General features: G+C 53.6%; 1 protein-coding gene across 2 annotated transcripts in view; it reads right to left on the bottom strand.

Moving 5' to 3' along the window:
• The window catches only part of LOC132832493 (tumor necrosis factor ligand superfamily member 15-like), a 33,971-nt gene extending 28,244 nt beyond the window's left edge, over positions 1-5,727 (bottom strand). For both annotated transcript variants that reach the window (XM_060850547.1, XM_060850548.1), the window contains exon 1: positions 5,584-5,727. In XM_060850547.1, the coding sequence (XP_060706530.1) occupies positions 5,584-5,700 (117 nt within the window). In that variant the 5' untranslated portion in view covers positions 5,701-5,727. The remainder of the gene's footprint in view (positions 1-5,583) is intronic.
• Between the last annotated feature and the right edge of the window lie 14,843 nt (positions 5,728-20,570).

Here is a 20,570-nt window from a genome sequence, read left to right as displayed (position 1 = left end):
GAGGGAGTGCTGCACTGTCAGAGGGTCAGTATTGAGTGGGTGCTGCACTGTCAGAGGGTCAGTGCTGAGGGAGTGCCGCAGTGTTGGAGGGTCAGTACTGAGGGAGTGTGGCACTGTCAGAGGGTCAGTACTGAGGGAGTGCCACACTGTCTGAGGGTCAGTGCTGAGGGAGTGCCGCACTGTCAGAGGGTCAGTACTGAGGGAGTGCCGCACTGTCAGAGGGTCAGTACTGAGGGAGTGCCACACTGTCTGAGGGTCAGTACTGAGGGAGTGCCGCACTGTCAGAGGGTCAGTACTGAGGGAGTGCCACACTGTCTGAGGGTCAGGACTGAGGGAGTGCCGCACTGTCAGAGGGTCAGTACTGAGGGAGTGTCGCACTGTCGGAGGGTCAGTGCTGAGGGAGTGCTGCACTGTCAGAGGGTCAGTGCTGAGGGAGGATGCACTGTCAGAGGGTCAGGACTGAGGGATTGTCGCACTGTCAGAGGGTCAGTGCTGAGGGAGCGCCGCACTGTCAGGGGGTCAGTGCTGAGCGAGTGCCGCACTGTCAGGGGGTCAGTGCTGAGCGAGTGCCGCACTGTCAGGGGGTCAGTGCTGAGGGAGTGCCGCACTGTCAGAGGGTCAGTGCTGAGGGAGTGCCGCACTGTCAGAGGGTCAGTGCTGAGATAATGCCGCACTGTCAGAGGGTCAGTACTGAGGGAGTGCTGCACTGTCAGGGGGTCAGTGCTGAGCGAGTGCTGCACTGTCAGAGGGTCAGTGCTGAGGGAGTGCCGCACTGTCAGAGGGTCAGTGCTGAGGGAGTGCTGCACTGTCAGGGGGTCAGTGCTGAGGGAGTGCTGCACTGTCAGGGGGTCAGACCTGAGGGAGTGCTGCACTGTCAGAGGGTCAGACCTGAGGGAGTGCTGCACTGTCAGAGGGTCAGTACTGAGGGAGTGCCGCACTGTCAGAGGGTCAGTACTGAGGGAGTGCCACAGTGTCGGAGGGTCAGTGCTGAGGGAGTGCCGCACTGTCAGAGGGTCAGTGCTGAGGGAGTGCTGCACTGTCAGGGGGTCAGTACTTTGGGAGTGCTGCACTGTCAGAGGGTCAGTGCTGAGGGAGTGCGGCACTGTCAGAGGGTCAGTACTGAGGGAGTGCCGCACTGTCAGAGGGTCAGTGCTGAGGGAGTGCTGCACTGTCAGAGGGTCAGTGCTGAGGGAGTGCCACACTGTCAGAGGGTCAGTGCTGAGGGAGTGCCACACTGTCAGAGGGTCAGTACAGAGGGAGTGCCGCACTGTCTGAGGGTCCGTGCTGAGGGAGTGCCGCACTGTCAGAGGGTCAGTACTGAGGGAGTGTCGCAGTGTCAGAGGGTCAGTACTGAGGGAGTGCCGCACTGTCAGAGGGTCAGTACAGAGGGAGTGCCACACTGTCAGAGGGTCAGTGCTGAGGGAGTGCCGCACCGTCAGGGGGTCAGTGCTGAGGGAGTGCTGCACTATCAGAGGGTCAGTGCTGAGGGAGGATGCACTGTCAGAAGGTCAGTACTGAAGGAGTGTCGCACTGTCAGAGGGTCAGTGCTGAGGGAATGCTGCACTGTCAGGGGGTCAGTACTGAAGGAGTGTCGCACTGTCAGAGGGTCAGTGCTGAGGGAATGCTGCACTGTCAGGGGGTCAGACCTGAGGGAGTGCTGCACTGTCAGAGGGTCAGTACTGAGGGAGTGCCGCATTGTCAGAGGGTCAGTACTGAGCGAGTGCCACAGTGTCGGAGGGTCAGTGCTGAGGGAGTGCCGCACTGTCAGAGGGTCAGTACTGAGGGAGTGCTGCACTGTCAGGGGGTCAGTACTGTGGGAGTGCTGCACTGTCAGAGGGTCAGTATTGAGTGGGTGCTGCACTGTCAGAGGGTCAGTGCTGAGGGAGTGCCGCACTGTCAGAGGGTCAGTACTGAGGGAGTGCCGCACTGTCAGAGGGTCAGTGCTGAGGGAGTGCTGCACTGTCAGAGGGTCAGTGCTGAGGGAGTGCCACACTGTCAGAGGGTCAGTGCTGAGGGAGTGCCGCACTGTCAGAGGGTCAGTACAGAGGGAGTGCCGCACTGTCTGAGGGTCAGTGCTGAGGGAGTGCCACACTGTCTGAGGGTCAGTGCTGAGAGAGTGCTGCACTGTCAGAGGGTCAGTATTGAGTGGGTGCTGCACTGTCAGAGGGTCAGTGCTGAGGGAGTGCCGCAGTGTCGGAGGGTCAGTACTGAGGGAGTGTCGCACTGTCAGAGGGTCAGTACTGAGGGAGTGCCGCACTGTCAGAGGGTCAGTGCTGAGGGAGTGCCGCACTGTCAGAGGGTCAGTGCTGAGGGAGTGCCGCACTGTCAGAGGGTCAGTACTGAGGGAGTGTCGCACTGTCAGAGGGTCAGTACTGAGGGAGTGCCACACTGTCAGAGGGTCAGTGCTGAGGGAGTGCCGCACTGTCAGGGGGTCAGTGCTGAGGGAGTGCTGCACTATCAGAGGGTCAGTATTGAGTGGGTGCTGCACTGTCAGAGGGTCAGTGCTGAGGGAGTGCCGCAGTGTCGGAGGGTCAGTACTGAGGGAGTGTCGCACTGTCAGAGGGTCAGTACTGAGGGAGTGCCGCACTGTCAGAGGGTCAGTGCTGAGGGAGTGCCGCACTGTCAGAGGGTCAGTACTGAGGGAGTGCTGACTGTCAGAGGGTCAGTGCTGAGGGAGTGCCGCACTGTCCGGGGGTCAGTGCTGAGGGAGTGCCGCACTGTCAGAGGGTCAGTGCTGAGGGAGTGCCGCACTGTCAAGGGGTCAGTGCTGAGGGAGTGCCGCACTGTCAAGGGGTCAGTGCTGAGTGTCTGCTGCACTGTCAGAACATCAGTGCTGAGGGAGCGCCTCACGGTCAGAGGGTCTGTGCTGAGGGAGTGCCACAATATACAGGGTCAGTGCTGAGGGAGTGCCACACTGTCAGAGGGTCAGTACTGAGGGAGTACCGCACTGTCAGTGTGTCAGTGCTAAGGGAGTGCCGCACTGTCTGAGGATCAGTGCTGAGGGAGTGCCGCACTGTCAAGGGGTCAGTGCTGAGGGAGTGCTGCACTGTCTGGGGGTCAGTACTGAGGGTCTGCTGCACTGTCAGAAGATCAGTGCTGAGGGAGCGCCGCACGGTCAGAGGGTCAGTGCTGAGGGAGTGCCACACTATACAGGGTCAGTGCTGAGGGAGTGCCGCACTGTCAGAGGGTCAGTACTGAGGGAGTGCCGCACTGTCAGTGGGTCAGTGCTAAGGGAGTGCCACACTGTCGGAGGGTCAGTGCTGAGGGAGTGCTGCACTGTCAGAGGGTCAGTGCTGAGGGAGGATGCACTGTCAGAGGGTCAGAACTGAGGGATTGTCGCACTGTCAGAGGGTCAGTGCTGAGGGAGCGCCGCACTGTCAGGGGGTCAGTGCTGAGCGAGTGCCGCACTGTCAGGGGGTCAGTGCTGAGGGAGTGCCGCACTGTCAGGGGATCAGTGCTGAGGGAGTGCCGCACTGTCAGAGGGTCAGTGCTGAGGGAATGCTGCACTGTCAGGGGGTCAGTGCTGAGGGAGTGCTGCACTGTCAGAGGGTCAGTGCTGAGGGAATGCTGCACTGTCAGAGGGTCAGTGCTGAGGGAGTGCCGCACTGTCCGGGGGTCAGTGCTGAGGGAGTGCCGCACTGTCAGAGGGTCAGTGCTGAGGGAGTGCTGCACTGTCAGAGGGTCAGTGCTGAGCGAGTGCCGCACTGTCAAGGGGTCAGTGCTGAGGGAGTGCTGCACTGTCAGGGGGTCAGTACTGAGTGTCTGCTGCACTGTCAGAAGATCAGTGCTGAGGGAGCGCCTCACGGTCAGAGGGTCTGTGCTGAGGGAGTGCCACAATATACAGGGTCAGTGCCGAGGGAGTGCCACACTGTCAGAGGGTCAGTACTGAGGGAGTACCGCACTGTCAGTGTGTCAGTGCTAAGGGAGTGCCGCACTGTCTGAGGATCAGTGCTGAGGGAGTGCCGCACTGTCAAGGGGTCAGTGCTGAGGGAGTGCTGCACTGTCAGGGGGTCAGTACTGAGGGTCTGCCGCACTGTCAGAAGGTCAGTGCTGAGGGAGCGCCGCACGATCAGAGGGTCAGTGCTGAGGGAGTGCCACACTATACAGGGTCAGTGCTGAGGGAGTGCCGCACTGTCAGAAGGTCAGTACTGAGGGAGTGCCGCACTGTCAGTGGGTCAGTGCTAAGGGAGTGCCGCACTGTCAGAGGGTCAGTGCTGAAGGAGTGCTGCACTGTCAGGGGGTCACTGCTGAGGGAGTGCCGCACAGTCAGCGGGTCAGTGCTGAGGGAGTGCCGCACTGTCAGTGGGTCAGTGCTGAGGGAGTGCCACACTGTCAGAGGGTCAGTGCTGGGGGAGTGCCGCACTGTCAGAGGGTCAGTGCTGAGGGAGTGCCGCACTGTCAGAGGGTCAGTGCTAAGGGAGGATGCACTGTCGGAGGGTCAGTACTGAGGGAGTGCTGTACTGTCAGAGGGTCAGTGCTGAGGGAGTGCCGCACTGTCAGAGGGTCAGTGCTAAGGGAGGATGCACTGTCGGAGGGTCAGTACTGAGGGAGTGCTGCACTGTCAGAGGATCAGTGCTGAGGGAGTGCCGCACTGTCAAGGGGTCAGTGCTGAGGGAGTGCTGCACTGTCAGGGGGTCAGTGCTGAGGGAGTGCCGCACTGTCAGAAGATCAGTGCTGAGGGAGTGCCGCACTGTCAGAGGGTCAGTGCTGAGGGAGTGCCGCACTGTCAGAGGGTCAGTGCTGAGGGAGTGCCGCACTGTCAGAGGGTCAGTGCTGAGGGAGTGCCGCACTGTCAGAGGGTCAGTGCTGAGGGAGCGCCGCACTGTCAGAGGGTCAGTGCTGAGGGAGTGCCGCACTGTCAGAGGGTCAGTGCTGAGGGAGTGCCGCACTGTCAGAGGGTCAGTGCTGAGGGAGTGCCGCACTGTCAGAGGGTCTGTACTGAGGGAGTGCCGCACTGTCAGAGGGTCAGTGCTGAGGGAGTGCCGCACTGTCAGAGGGTCAGTGCTGAGGGAGTGCCGCACTGTCAGAGGGTCAGTGCTGAGGGAGTGCCGCACTGTCAGAGGGTCAGTACTGAGGGAGTGCCGCACTGTCAGAGGGTCAGTACTGAGGGAGTGCCGCACTGTCAGAGGGTCAGTGCTGAGGGAGTGCCGCACTGTCAGAGGGTCAGTGCTGAGGGAGTGCCGCACTGTCAGAGGGTCAGTGCTGAGGGAGTGCCGCACTGTCAGAGGGTCAGTGCTGAGGGAGTGCCACACTGTCAAGGGGTCAGTGCTGAGGGAGTGCCACACTGTCAGGGGGTCAGTACTGAGGGAGTGCCGCACTGTCAGAGGGTCAGTACTGAGGGAGTGCCACACTGTCAGAGGGTCAGTGCTGAGGGAGTGCCGCACTGTCAGAGGGTCAGTACTGAGGGAGTGCCACACTGTCAGAGGGTCAGTGCTGAGGGAGTGCCGCATGTTAACTGTAATTTGTGCTGTTTAATAAAAATAAAGCTGCTGTCTGGCTGGTTTGAGGGACAGTCCGTGGCTGCATGTTCCCAGAACAAGATAGCGAATGCGGAGAGAGAGAGAGGGAGAGGAATTCCCTTACCTGGAAACCAAACCTGCGAACGTACAAGGCCAGAGCAATGTTGGAGCAGATGAAGAGAGCAGTTACCGACACGGAGTAGGACAGCAGGCTGATCTCAGTGGAGCCCTTTAGCGGCATCCTGTGTCCCTGTGGGTGTGAGTGGCTGTGCTGTGAGTGTGTGTCAGCTGTTTCCCCCACATTATAAACCTCCCTGGGGAAAGCACAGTCCGGGCTGCGGGGCGGGACTGGGGAATTTCCAAAGTGGATTCACTCAGTCAGTCCTTTCCAGGTCAGGGCTTTGGAAAGCCGAGAGCCCTGGAACTGGTGAGGGAGAATCACTGGGAGGCCATCCTGCCCTTTCCCGGGAATTAATACCACCCGAGTGGCAATCATGTTGTGGTGCCAGTTTTAATTCACCAAATTCATCCAAACGCCTCCAGCCCCATCGTCCCACTCCTGGAGTGATCCAGGGCGGAGGGGGTGGGGGGACAGCGTGATGTCCAGGCTCCCAGGAGAGAGAGGGAGGGAGGGAGAGAGAGAGAGAACCTGTAGAGGGACAGTGAGACCTCCAGCAGCTTGGATAGACACGAGAGAGAGATGCAGGAAACATCAGAGAGAGAGAGAGAGAGAGAGAATTGGGTGGGGGGACTCGGGGAGCTGTGAGAAACACCATCATACACAGACTGAGCAAACAGAAACGGAGCAAATAGGCGCTAGAATAGGCCATTCGGCCCCTCAACCCCCACCCCAGCATCCTATCCCATCATGGCTGACCTCCTCTCCCCCTCCCCATGCCCTTCCATCCCTTTAACTGCCAGGCCCACCCCCAGCTCCCTCTTGAATCCACCTCCTGAACTGGCCCCAGCAGCTTCCTGTGGGAGAGAATTCCATCATTCCCGACTCTCTGAGTGAAGATGTTCTCCCGCGTCTCAGTCCTGAATGGCCTGCCCTTGAGTCACAGACCATGAGCCCTAGTTGGTGTTGCATGCCCCAGCGTCAGGAGCATTTCTTCCACCAGTTACAGACCGTACAGTGCCAGGTTCCAGTCCCAACAGGTTTCTGTGGGAGTACAAGCAGGTCAGACTGGAACCTAGTGCTGTGTGATTTCTAACCCCCCACATCACGCCTGCCCAGTCCCATCAGGATTTGATCTATTTCTCTGACATCCTCCCTCCTTCATCTGAGTACAAGCCCAGTCTTTCCTCATAGCTCAGTCCTGCCATCCTGGGAAGCAGTCTGGTTAACGTTCAGTGGGACCCTTTAGACTGTCCTTCCCCAGACTGGGAGACCACTGCTGCCTCACAGCACCAGGGACCCAGGTTCGATTCCAGCCTCGGGCAATTGTCTGTGTGGAGTTTGCACATTCTCCCCTCGTCTGTGCGAGTTTCCTCCCAGTGCTCCGGTTTCCTCCCACAATCCAAAGATGTGCAGGTCAGGTGGATTGGTCGTGGGAAATTGCCCACAGTGTTAGGTGGGAGAAAGTGAGGACTGCAGATGCTGGCAATCAGAGCTGAAACATGTGTCGCTGGAAAAGCTGCCTGACCTGCTGCGCTTTTCCAGCAACACATTTTTCAGCGTAGTGTTAGGTGCGTGAGTAGGGGAATGGGTCTGGGTGGGTTACTGTTTGGAGGGTTGGTGTGGACTGGTTGGGCCAAAGGACCTGTTTCCACGCTGTAGGGAATCTCATCTAATCTGAATATCCAAGGGGTGGCCTTACCCAGACCCTGGGTAACTGCAGCAAGAGACCTGACGCACAGACCGAAAGAGAGATGGTTTCAATGGCCCCTGCAGAGTCCAGCTGACAGGATGTCCCAGATCAGACAACTCACCAGTGCATTTGGCAGAACTGGGGGGAGGGAGGGTCACAGTCTCAGTGTACAGGGTGGGCCACTTAGGACCGAGATGAGGAGACATGCATTCGCCCAGAGGGTGGGGTTCCTGTGGAACTCCCTGTCACGGAGAGAGAGGGTGAGGTCCAAACACTGAATGCTTTCAAGAAGGAATTCGATATGGTTCTTGAGGCTAAAGGGTCAAAGGGTTTGAGGAGGAGGAAGGAACGTCATCCTGAGTTTGATGATTTGCCATGACCATATTGAATAGTGGGGCAGTCTCGACGGGCTGAGCGGCCTCCTCCTGCTCCTAGTTTCTATGTTTTGATATCACCTTCAATAGATTTCTTTGCTTGTTTAGGAATACACTGGGCATTTCAGGTTCCACTCCCCACAAGTTAAAGGTTAGTGGCAGCTTCACGTGATCAATACTATCGCTAACCATCATCAGGAAAATAATTTGTCGGAATACTTTGCAACTTTCTTTCATAAGTTAACAATGTGACAGGCACTGGTCAAACTCCAGTCCTCACATTGTGGCTGGGTGCCCCCGGCCAGTTATTGCCTTCCTGCTGCAGAGTTTGAGAGGCGCTATAAGAATGCACACCTTGCTGCGCCCCGTCCATATGTGATTTAGCAGCTGTGTCCTTTGCTCCTTGTGTCATGTGATGCAGTTGGCCAACATTCGTTGCTCATGTCTTCAGAAAGTGACAGTGAGCTGCTTTCAGGGGCTACCTCTGGTGTACAGAGCCCACCATGCTGTTAGAAAGGGAGTGCCTGAGTCTGGACACAGACACCGAGGTGGAACGTAAGTCAGGAACACAAATCAAGAACACAGTGTTCCCCTGTGTTTGCTGCCCGTGTCCTTCAGGTTGATGGAGGTAATAGGTTTGGAGGAGCCTTAGTGAGTTGTTGCAGTGCATCTTGTGGATGGTATACACCGCTGCTACTGAGTAATGGTGCTGAAGGGACTGACTGTTGAGGCTGGAGTCAATTGAGTGGGGGCTGCTTCGTCCTAGATGATGTCAAGCTTCATGAGTGTTGTTGGAGGTGTCCCCATCCAGGCGAGCGGGGAGTATTCCCTCACACTCCTGACTCGGGCCTTCTGGATGCTAGACAGGCTTTGGAGAGGCAGGTGAGGTATTTGCCACAGGTTTACTCACCTCTGGCCTGTTCTTGAAGCCAGTTCTTTCTACGGCTAGTGAGTGTGGTGCTGGAAAAACACAGCAGGTCAGGCAGCATCCGAGGAGCAGGAAAATCGACGTTTCGGGCCAGAGCCCTTCATCAGACTCTGGCCCGAAACTCGACTCTCCTGCTCCTCGGATGCTGCCCGACCTGCTGTGCTTTTCCAGCAACGCACTCTCAACTCTGACCTCCAGCATCTGCAGCACCTCACTGTCTCCTATTTCTATGGCTAGTCCAGTTCAGCTCTGCTCAATGGTAATTGCAGAGTGACAGTAATGTCATTGCATTTCTTGGCGGGGCCGGGGGGTGGTGGTGGGGTTAGTGGATGTCAGATTTAACAGGAAGGAATAAACATTTCTTTCTGCTGGTTCATGTTAAGTGCTGGGATTCCATATATTTTTAATTAAGTGATTTCCTGCCTGCTGGGTGATAGGGTGGGGAAGGTTTATATCCATTTCCAGTCAGATATCGTTTCCTCCAGCCTTCTCGTAACGCTCGGAGTGGTATGAACTCACGCTGTTGACACAAGCATTTGGGCGTTTTGAGTAATTCCTTTTAGAGTCCTAGAGTCATAGAACTGTACAGCACAGAAAGAGACCCTTCGGTCCAACACGTCCATACCAAACTGATAGCCCAAGTTATCTAGTCTCATTTGCCAGCATTTGGCCCATATCCCTCTAAACTTTCTTATTCATATCCCCACCCAGGTGCCTTTGAAATGTTGTAATTTGATTCTGAATATACTTAGAGTCATAGAGTCACACAGCATGGGTACATCAGTCTTCCTGAAATGACTTTGTCCCACTGGCCTAAATTTAGCCCATGTCCCTCGAAACCCTTCTACCTCTGTACTTGTGCAAACTGCTTTCAAATGCTCTAGTTGTAACAGCCTCCACCACTTCCGCTGACAACTCCGTCCACCTCCACACCACCCTGTGGGTGAATAAACTGCCCCTTGTTATTGTGTGGATTGTTGGAACGGCAACAAGAGATAAAGTGTTGGGAAAATGGCCTGTTTCCAATAAACCTCATACACAGACCCTTGTGAAATAGACACTTTATTAATTTCACGATAACATGGGAAGGGGTCAATGACCTCTCCCCTCAGAACGACCTCTCCCCTCGGATTGACAAATCTCCTCGGAATGACCTCTCCCCTTGGAATGACCTCTCCCCTTGGAATGACCAATCCCCTCGGAATGACCACTCCCCTCAGATTGACCACTCCCTTCGGAATGACTGCTCCCCTCAGATGGACCACTCCCCTTGGAATGACCTCTCCCCTCGAAATGACCTCTCCATTCAGAATGACCTCTCCATGCAGAATGACCTCTCCCCTCATAATGACCGCTCCAATCGGAATGACCGCTCCCCTCAGAATGACCTCTCCCCTCGGAATGACCACTCCCCTCAGATTGACCTCTCCCTCAGATTGACCTCTCCCCTAAGAATGACCGCTCCCCTCGCATTGACCTCTCCCCTCGGAATGACCTCTCCCCTCGGAATGATCACTCCCCTCAGATTGACCTCTCCCCTTGGAATGACCACTCCCCTCGGATTGACCCACAGCTCAGAATGACCTCTCCCCTCAGAATGACCTCTCCCCTCGGAATGACGTCTCCCTTCGGAATGACCTCTCCCCTTGGAAAGACCACTCCCCTCAGAATGACCGCTCCCCTCAGGTTGACCACTCCCCTCAGAATGACCACACCGGTCAGAATGACCTCTCCATTCAGAATGACCTCTCAGCTCGGAATGACCTCTCCCCATACAATGACCACTCTCCTCGGAATGACCACTCTCCTCGGAATGACCACTCCCCTCGGAATGACCTCTCCCCTCGGAATGACCTCCCCCCTCGGGATGACCTCTCCCCTCGGGATGACCGTTCTCCTCGGAATGACCTCTCCCCTCGGGATGACCTCTCCGCACTGATGAGCCCTAACCCCCATCGCCCAGCTGCAGGCGTATACAAGTCATAAATGGTTACAAATGGCTGCCTGTTGATTACAGAATAATACAGGTCTCACTACGTTAGATTGTTTAACAATACGACTCGTCTAAAACCAATGAAGAGTTAAACAGTTGAAACTGATCAGGTCGCAACCTTTTAGTGGTGAGAGACAATCAATATTAAATAGTGTGGTGCCATTTTGTTTCAGCTCGAGCTCCCATGGAGAGAGAGAGAGAGACCCCATGGGGGACTCATCAGTGGGTGTGGAGGTCCAACAGAACTGTCAGTGAGAGGGTGATTTAATTAATGTGTTTCATCCAGTCAGGGAACTGGCTGTCACAGCCCAATCCAGTCAATGTCTCCTCGAAGCAGGGAAAATGGCTTCCGCGGTCAGAATGGTTTCCCATCTCCCCCATAAAGGAATGTGCTTCTTGGGGTGAGGGAGCAGTGGATGGTATAAGGAATTAGGGGACCTGTGTCCTGAGATTATCCGACAATCAGCTGCCATGCACACAGGCTTCATGTCCTCCAATGTTTTGGTATAGAGTCATAGAGCCATCTTTTCAAGATGGCGGTGGAGTGGGGGAGGGGCTGAATCCGAGATTTGTCCACTCTCCCCAACTTTGTTCTCTTCCCTTCTTTTTTCTCTTTGGCTCTTTCTTGTTTTTGTTTCTTTTCTCTTCCAGAGCCTTTCGCTTCAAGAGGGGAGAGCAGCAAGTGAGGGAAGAGGCTTCACAATGGAGATGCAGGGCACGGATCCAGCCCATCCCGGGGTCTTCCTGCGAGGGAGGAGCAGGTTCCAGGGCGGTTCCCTCCCACCAGCCCAGCCCGGGGGTCTCCCGGCGAGGGAGGAGCAGGTTCTAGGGCGGTTCCCTCCCACCAGCCCAGCCCGGGGGTCTCCCGGCGAGGGAGGAGCAGGTTCCAGGCTGACTCCCCCCCACCCCACCACCTGCTTGGCTTAGCAGGACTCAGGGGCTAGGCTGAGGGTCCAGGTCCTCGTTGGGCCCCAGCTACTTGGAGGGGGAGGGGTGGGGGTCTTGGCATAGTGCAACAGTCTCCCGACATGGAGGCCTCTTCCTCGTGTGAAGGTCTCCTTCGTCTTCAGCTTCCAGGCATTCCAGCGGCCTGGCACGCTGTCTCAGCCAGGAATCATGAAGTCATAGTGGCCTACAGCATGCAGACAGGCCCTTCGGCCCAACCAGCCCATGCTGCCCAGTTTTCACAATCAAACTATTCCCAGAAATTGGCGGGCTCCGCCCAGAATGAAGGTCTCATCCCGGAATGAAGATCTCATCCCAGCTGCCTCTTCAGGATATTCTGCCATTCCTGATTGGATTTCCCTGAGCCCAGGAACCGCTAACTGAACTGTGATGAAATTTATCTGAATATTACATTCCTTTTATGATCATGTATGACTTCTGTCATTGATGTGGAAGCCATGTTGGGGAAATTTAGAAAAAGTTTCCCTGTAGTTTTCGTGTAAAAGTACATGCGACAACAAGTTTTTATTCTATTCCATTCTATTTTAAAGTTTCCACCTATGTTATTAAATCCCTGTGTGTCTTTCTCCCTCTCTTTCTCTCTCTCTTGCTTCTTGAAGTTTATCCAATCTCTTTCAACAGTGATTTCGTTGATCTGACTTGTTTCTCAGTAACTGGAGAGAGAGACCTTTTTTTTTCTTTTTACCTGCAGACGCGGGGTGCCGAGCACACATTCTCAGGCTTTGTCTCTGCAGTGCACAGTGTAGTGCTGAAATCTCAAAATGAGATAAGTCTGTCTTGCACCTCCCAAGCTGCCCCCAACTGGTTCTGCAAGCCTGGACTGCTGTGCTCTTCCAGCACCACTCATCCAGAATCTGGATTCCAGCATCTGCAGTCATTGTTTTGACAAGTCCAACACCTTCACACCACACACCCGCCTCTTTTAAAACGCAGGGAATTCCATCATGTCAGAAACACTGCAGCCCGGTCTATCCCAGTGAACGGCCGCTGACAGCACTGCGAAAATAATTAGCCGTCTGTTCAGTTGATGCTGACGTTGGTCAGGAAACTGACCAGCACCTCCTGCAGAAACTGACAGGGCCTTGCATTTTCACCCAGGAGTGCTCCTCTGACAGTGAAGCACCCCTGCTGTGCGGCAGGTCGAGGGGGAATGATCCGAGTGCTCTGTCCTGTTAAAAAAAACACACGTCCATTTGAAAGGCACAACAGGGAGTTACACTGACTTGAAGCGAATTTCAGGTCAACCTAATTGGCTACTCACATGGGGGGGATATCACACGCTGCAGGGTGTCAGCACAGTTCCCCCTTTTTTGTCTCCAAGCTGCCCCCCCCCTCCCAAGGGGTTGGGGGGTTGGGGGATGGGGGAGGTGCGGGTCAGCAGATTTTCAGCAAATATTTCTGTCAACCTGATGTTTTTCTGGAAAGTGCTACAGGTCTGTTGGGGGTTGATGATGTAGAAGGTGGGGGGGGGGGCGTGTCGGGGGTGGGGTGGTCTCGTGTTGGGGAGCCAGGTGCTTTCCTTCAAATGGTTTGAGTCATGTCTGATGGAAATCTCTACCCGGGTTTGAAACTGATCTCTTGAGGTGCCCTTTATTTATCGCTGAAAATGAAACCTGATTGAGGGGAAGCAGGGGGACTTCCCACACCTGGGCAGAGATGCAGAGAAAGTTTACATCAGACAGCGAGGATGACTGTGGGAGACACAGCATAAAGCAAAGGTCCTCTTTGAAAAGCAGCATGTTATAGAGAGGTACAGCACGGAAACAGACCCTGCGGTCTAATATGTCCATACCAAGCAGATATCCGAAACTGAACTAGTCCCATTTGCCAGCACCCGGCCCATATCCCTCCAAAACCTTCCCATCCAGATGCCTTTTAAATGGTGTAATTGTACCAGCCTCCACCACTCCCTCTGGCAGCTCATTCCATACACGTACCACCCTCTGGGTGACAAAGGTTACTCCTCTCGGTCCCTTTTAATTCTCCCCCCTCTCCCCCTAAACCTTTGCCCTCTAGTTTTGGACTCCTCCACCCCAGGGAAAAGACCTTGCCCATTCACCCTGTCCATGCTCCTCATAAACTTCTAGATGGTCACACCTCAGCCTCCGACGCTCCAGGGAAATGAGTCACAGGGTGGGTATGAACGTTTGTCATTAAAGGTGACAGAGAGAGCTATTCAGGAAGCTCCATCATCCCGGATTTTAGTCCCCCCATTATTTGTGCTTTCAGATCCCTTTGCTGCTCAGTGGTTAGCACTGCTGCCTCACAGTGTCAGGGACCCGAGCTCAACTCCAGCCTCGGGTGTGGAGTTTGCACATCCTCCCTGTGTCTGCGTGGGTTTCCTCTGAGTGCTCCTGTTTCCTCCAAAGGTGTGCAAGTTAGAGTGCATTGGCCATGCTAAATTATCCACAGCATTCAGGGATGTGCAGGTTAGAGTGCATTGGCCATGCTAAATTATCGAGGAGAAAGTGAGGTCTGCAGATGCTGGAGATCAGAGCTGAAAATGCGTTGCATAAGCCCGAGACGTCGATTCTCCTGCTCCTTGAATGCTGCCTGACCTGCTGCGCTTTTCCAGCAACACATTTTCAGCTCATGCTAAATTATCCACAGCATTCAGGGATGTGCAGGTTAGAGTGGATTGGCCGTGCTAAATTGTACAGTGATCAGGGATTTGTAGATTAGGCGCATTAGTCGAGGGGAAATATAGAGTAATAGGGTAGGGGAATGGGTATGGGTAGAATACTCTTCAATGGGTCGGTGTGTGCCCGTTGGGCCGAATGGCCTAATTCTAATTTGGCAGTTGCCTCCCCAAAGCCCCATCTCCTCAAGGTGCTCCTTTGAAGCTGCCCCTTGGTCCAAGCCCTTGATTTCCTGTTCTGATATCACCTCGGGGTGTCACCAGAGGAGCAGAGAGTCTGGTATGGGTCAGTGTTTTCCAGGGACAAGCAAGTCCCCAGGGTGACAAGCAGAACATCCCGAACCTCTCTTCAAAATGGGGACCTTCCAATATCAGCAAACAATCAGGAGGAGGCCATTCAGCCCCTCAAGATGACCCTGCCTTGTGATAAGATTTGAGCTGATCTGACTGTGGCATCCCCTCTATCTTCCTGCCTACTCACCCCATTACCCTCTGACTCCCTAGTGAACAAAATATCTCAATCTACCCCCACAGCCCCAACCCCGGCCTTAAAAATAACGTCGACACCTGTACCACAAAGACTCAAAATCCACAGCGAGGGAGAAACATTGCACTTTAGCCAAAGGGGAGAAGGTTTTTTTAACATTTTGAAACAGTGTACTTGAGATTTTTCACATCCCACTTCAGGAAGCCCTCGCAGTTTGATGTCATTTCCCTGGGATAGACAATAGACAATAGGTGCAGGGGTAGGCCATTCTGCCCTTCGAGCCTGCACCACCATTCAATATGATCATGGCTGATCATCCTTAATCAGTATCCTGTTCCTGCCTTATCTCCATAGCCCTTGATCCCACTATCCTTGAGAGCTCTATCCAACTCTTTCTTAAATGAATCCAGAGACTGGGCCTCCACTGCCCTCAGGGGCAGAGCATTCCACACAGCCACCACTCTCTGGGTGAAGAAGTTTCTCCTCATCTCTGTCCTAAATGGTCTACCCCGTATTTTTAAGCTGTGTCCTCTGGTTCGGCACTCACCCATCAGCGGAAACATGTTTCCTGCCGCCAGAGTGTCCAATCCTTTAATAGTCTTATATGTCTCAATCAGATCCCCTCTCAGTCTTCTAAACTCAAGAGTAAAAAATGAAGTCTGCAGATGCTGGAGATCACAGTTGAAAATGTGTTGCTGGTTAAAGCACAGCAGGTCAGGCAGCATCCAAGGAACAGGAAATTCGACGTTTCGGGCATAAGCCCTTCATCAGGAATGAGGAGAGGGTGCCAGGCAGGCTAAGATAAAAGGTAGGGAGGAGGGACTTGGGGGAGGGGCGATGGAGATGTGATAGGTGGAAGGAGGTCAAGGTGAGGGTGATAGGCCGGAGTGGGATGGGGGCGGAGAGGTCAGGAAGAAGATTGCAGGTTAGGAGGGCGGTGCTGAGTTGAGGGAACCGACTGAGACAAGGTGGGGGGAGGGGAAATGAGGAAACTGGAGAAATCTGAATTCATTCCTTGTGGTTGGAGGGTTCCCAGGCGGAAGATGAGGCGCTTCTCCTCCAGCCGTCGTGTTGTTATGTTCTGCCAGTGGAGGAGTCCAAGGACCTGCATGTCCTCGGTGGAGTGGGAGGGAGAGTTAAAGTGTTGAGCCACGGGGTGGTTGGGTTGGTTGGTCCGGGCGTCCCTGAGGTGTTCTCTGAAGTGTTCCGCAAGTAAGCGGCCCATCTCCCCAATATAGAGGAGGCCACATCGGGTGCAGCGGATGTAATAGATGATGTGTGTGGAGGTACAGGTGAACTTGTGGCGGATATGGAAGGATCCCTTGGGGCCTTGGAGGGAAGTGAGTGTGGAGGTGTGGGCGCAAGTTTTACATTTCCTGCGGTTGCAGGGGAAGGTGCCGGGGTGGAGGTTGGGTTGGTGGGGGGTGTGGATCTGACGAGGGAGTCACGAAGGGAGTGGTCTTTGCGGAACGCTGATAGGGGAGGGGAGGGAAATATATCCCTGGTGGTGGGGTCCGTTTGGAGGTGGCGGAAATGACGGCGGATGATACGTTGTATGCGGAGGTTGGTGGGGTGGTAGGTGAGAACCAGTGGGGTTCTGTCTTGGTGGCGGTTGGAGGGGCAGGGCTCAAGGGTGGAGGAGCGGGAAGTGGAGGAGATGTGGTGGAGGGCATCGTCGATCACGTCTGGGGGGAATCTGCGGTCCTTGAAGAAGGAGGCCATCTGGGCTGTGCGGTGTTGGAACTGGTCCTCCTGGGAGCAGATGCGGCGGAGACGAAGGAATTGGGAATATGGGATGGAGTTTTTACAGGGGCAGGGTGGGAGGAGGTGTAGTCCAGGTAGCTGTGGGAGTCAGTCGGTTTATAGTAGATGTCTGTGTTGAGTTGGTCGCCCGAGATAGAAATGGAAAGGTCTAGGAAGGGGAGGGAGGAGTCTGAGACAGTCCAGGTGAATTTCAGGTCGGGATGGAAGGTGTTAGTAAAGTTGATGAACTGTTCAACCTCCTCGTGGGAGCACGAGGCAGCGCCGATACAGTCATCGATGTAGCGGAGGAAAAGGTGGGGGTTGGTGCCAGTGTAGTTGTGGAAGATAGACTGTTCCACATATCCTACGAAGAGACAGGCATAGCTGGGGCCCACGCGGGTGCCCATGGCAACTCCTTTAGTTTGGAGGAAGTGGGAGGATTGAAAAGAGAAGTTATTCAGGGTGAGGACCAGTTCAGTCAGTCGAAGGAGGGTGTCAGTGGAAGGGTACTGGTTGGTGCGGCGGGAAAGGAAGAAGCGGAGGGCTTTGAGTCCTTCGTGATGGGGGATGGAGGTGTACAGGGACTGGATGTCCATCGTGAAAATAAGGCGTTGGGGACCGGGGAAGCGAAAATCCTGGAGGAGGTGGAGGGCGTGGGTGGTGTCCCGAACGTAGGTGGGTCCTTCGTGATGGGGGATGGAGGTGTTCCTTCGTGATGGGGGAGTATACAAGCCCAGTCGCTTCAGTCTCAGCATCTCAGCGATGAAGAGGAGCTGGATAAGTTCGGGTTGTTTTCTTTGGAGCACAGAAGATTGAGGGGGACACTGATGGAGCTGTTATTGAGAGACATTGACAAGGTCTCCTTAATGGAAGGGTCAATCCCAACAGGATGAGGCCTAGGAGAGTCATGGTGGTATTCTTAACTCTGAGGTATCAAGGCCTGGATTCAACTCCAGAAGCAGGTAGAACATTTCTCAACAAGTTGATTAAAAGGATCTTGACCAATGGGGCTCCCGTGTTCTTTCCTTCCCCACTCAGTGTGTGGTGGGAATCTGGTCTGGATTGGCCAACAAGGGGAGCTGAAGTGGAGGAACTTGCAATCTTTAAAATGTGCATGGATGATCATCGTCATAGACTATCTCCTGTATGGAAACAGGCCATTCAGCCCAACAGGTCCACACTGACATTCTGAAGAGTGTCCCACCCAGACTCACCCCCTACCCTATCACTGTAACCCAGCATTTCCCACGGCCAATCCACCCTGACCTGCACATCCCTGATCACTACGGACACTTTAGCATGGCCAATCCATCCTAACCTACACATCCCTGATCACTACGGACAATTTCCCATGGCCAATCCACCCTAACCTACACATCCCTGAACACTATGGGCAGTTTAGCATGACCAATCCACCCTAACCTACACATCCCTGAACACTATGGGCAGTTTAGCATGACCAATCCACCCTAACCTACACATCCCTGAACACTATGGGCAGTTTAGCATGGCCAATCCACCCTAACCTACACATCCCTGAACACTATGGGCAGTTTAGCATGGCCAATCCACCCTAACCTACACATCCCTGAACACTATGGGCAGTTTAGCATGACCAATCCATCCTAACCTACACATCCCTGAACACTACGGACAGTTTAGCATGACCAATCCATCCTAACCTACACATCCCTGAACATTACGGACAGTTTAGCATGGCCAATCCACCTAACCTACACATCCTTGAACACTGTGGGCAATTTAACACGGCGAATCCACCCTGACCTGTACATCCCTGAACACTCTGGGCAGTTTAGCATGGTCAATCCACCCTAATCTACACATCCCTAAACTCTATGGTTAATTTAGCATGGCCAATCCACCTAACCTACACATCCTTGAACACTATGGGCAGTTTAGCACGGCCAATCCACCCTAACCTACAGATCCCTGAACACTACGGGCAGTTTAGCACGGCCAATCCACCCTGACCTGCACATCTCTGAACACTATGGGCAATTTCCCATGGCCAATCCACCCTGACCTGCACATCCCTGAACACTATGGGCAATTTCCCATGGCCAATCCACCCTGACCTGCACATCCCTGAACACTATGGGCAATTTCCCATGGCCAATCCACCCTAACCTACACATCCCTGAACACTATGGGCAATTTCCCATGGCCAATCCACCTAACCTACACATCCCTGAACACTATGGGCAATTTCCCATGGCCAATCCACCCTAACCTACACATCCCTGAACACTATGGGCAATTTAGCATGGCCAATCCACCTAACCTACACATCCCTGAACACTATGGGCAATTTCCCATGGCCAATCCACCCTGACCTGCACATCTTTGGACTGTGGGAGGAAACTGGGGCACCTGGAGGAAACCCACACAGATATGGGGAGAATGTGCAAACTCCACACAGACAGTCACCCGAGGCTGGATTCGAAGCCGGGTCCCTGGCGCTGTGAGCCAGCAGTGCATATCACTGAGCCACCACATGAACACTGAGCATAATATTCATGGCTATGAGTCATGTGTGGGAAAGTGGGCCCAGTAGAGATTTCGAGGAGTCCTTTTTTTAACCAGTTCAGTTGGCCAGGCTGAATGGCCTCTTCTGTCCTGTCTGATTCCGTGAGGGACCATGATGACAATCTCAGTAGGTGTGCGGCAATAAACTGGGACAGCCAGCTTACATTCACAATCTGGTGTCGAAACCATAACCCTGAAGAAAGTGGGAAATGAGAACCCAGCTGACTAAGCCCCAGCTGATCCTCCCCGATCACCCGGGACACTGTCCGAGTTCCCCAAACTGCTACAGTTAGGGTCAGTCCAACCAAACCCTTATGTAATCAGACCCAAGTGGAACTCGTGATCTGTAACAGTTGCCCATCACAAAGTTTCTGGGACTTTTAAATTTTGAAAATATACTTTATTCACAAAATATCTGTGTATATACACACACACTCACAAAAGCAGCTCAGTTCTCTAGAGTAGCATATGAAGAAACAAGCAAACATGAGAGTTTGATGCTATCTGGCAAACAAACCATACACATTTTTTCCTTGTACAAGATTATTCCTAGTGTCTGTGTTATTCCTCATTGAAATAGAATTGTGCTGACAGCTGGTAGTTTCTGTCCAACAAACAGGCAAATAGCCTCATCCTTTCTGTATAAAGTGATTACCCAGAGTGGGAGGGAGGAGTAAGTGGATATGGAAATGATGGCTCTTGTTAGCACTAATTGCAGAAAGAGAGAGTTGCAGAGTCAAATTGCTCCTGATTGGCCGCCTTTTCCTCTCAATAAATTGTGGTCAGAGGCAGGAGTTGGAGGGTAAGGAAGGTCTGCGATGGATAATTATGCACATTTACTAGCCTGCAAATCGCCAGTAGGACTGTTACAGCTAAAGAGGAAGCAGCTGCAGAAGCTTTGTAAAAAACTGGGCTTGAAGGCTAGTGGCAAGGTAGTGAGGCCATGTTCCTCTCTGGGAATGGGGCATGAGGCTTCCCTTACTCTCTTGGGGCTGTACCTGTTGGGGGGCTCAGAGTTAATCTTCCTGAAGATTTGGGACCTCCTGAGTGCTTGCTGCTTCCTCTGTACTGAACATGGGCTTTAGCCTGGAGTCACTAACTAGGGTGATGTGGGTCAGGGTACATCACCTTCCTGAGGTGAAGCTGGGGGTGGGAGATATGAATTTGTTCTCTCCTACTGCTTGTCTTGAGTTTTGGCATGTTGCTACACAGCTTGTGAAGTTGCTGCCTTTACTGGTGTGATTTTTTTTTTAAAGATTTGTTTAGCTTGTTTTCAAAATGTTCAGTTAATGAGCAATAAATGTACTCTAATCCTCCAGAATGTTGATCTGATTTCACGGCTATCTGAATGTATCCAGGAGCCGATCACAGATGAGGTAAGTGTCTTTTAAGATTAGTGTTGGGCTGAATGTGTGTACTCTAAATTTAACAAATAAACAATGTCAGTGTTGGGTGAGGGTCAAATCAAATGATACCAGGTCATAATCCAGCAGGTTTGTTTGAAATGGCAAGATTTTGGAGCTCTGCCCCTTTGTGTGGCACAGTGTTAAAATTTTTGATTTTAAATAATCTTGTGGGTGCCATGGTGGCTCAGTGGTTAGCACTGCTGCCTCAGTGCTAGGCA

The sequence above is a fragment of the Hemiscyllium ocellatum genome, chromosome 35, assembly GCF_020745735.1.
Source record: "Hemiscyllium ocellatum isolate sHemOce1 chromosome 35, sHemOce1.pat.X.cur, whole genome shotgun sequence".
Classification (NCBI taxonomy): Eukaryota; Metazoa; Chordata; class Chondrichthyes; order Orectolobiformes; family Hemiscylliidae; genus Hemiscyllium; species Hemiscyllium ocellatum.
This window is presented reverse-complemented; position numbering and strand designations above follow the sequence as displayed.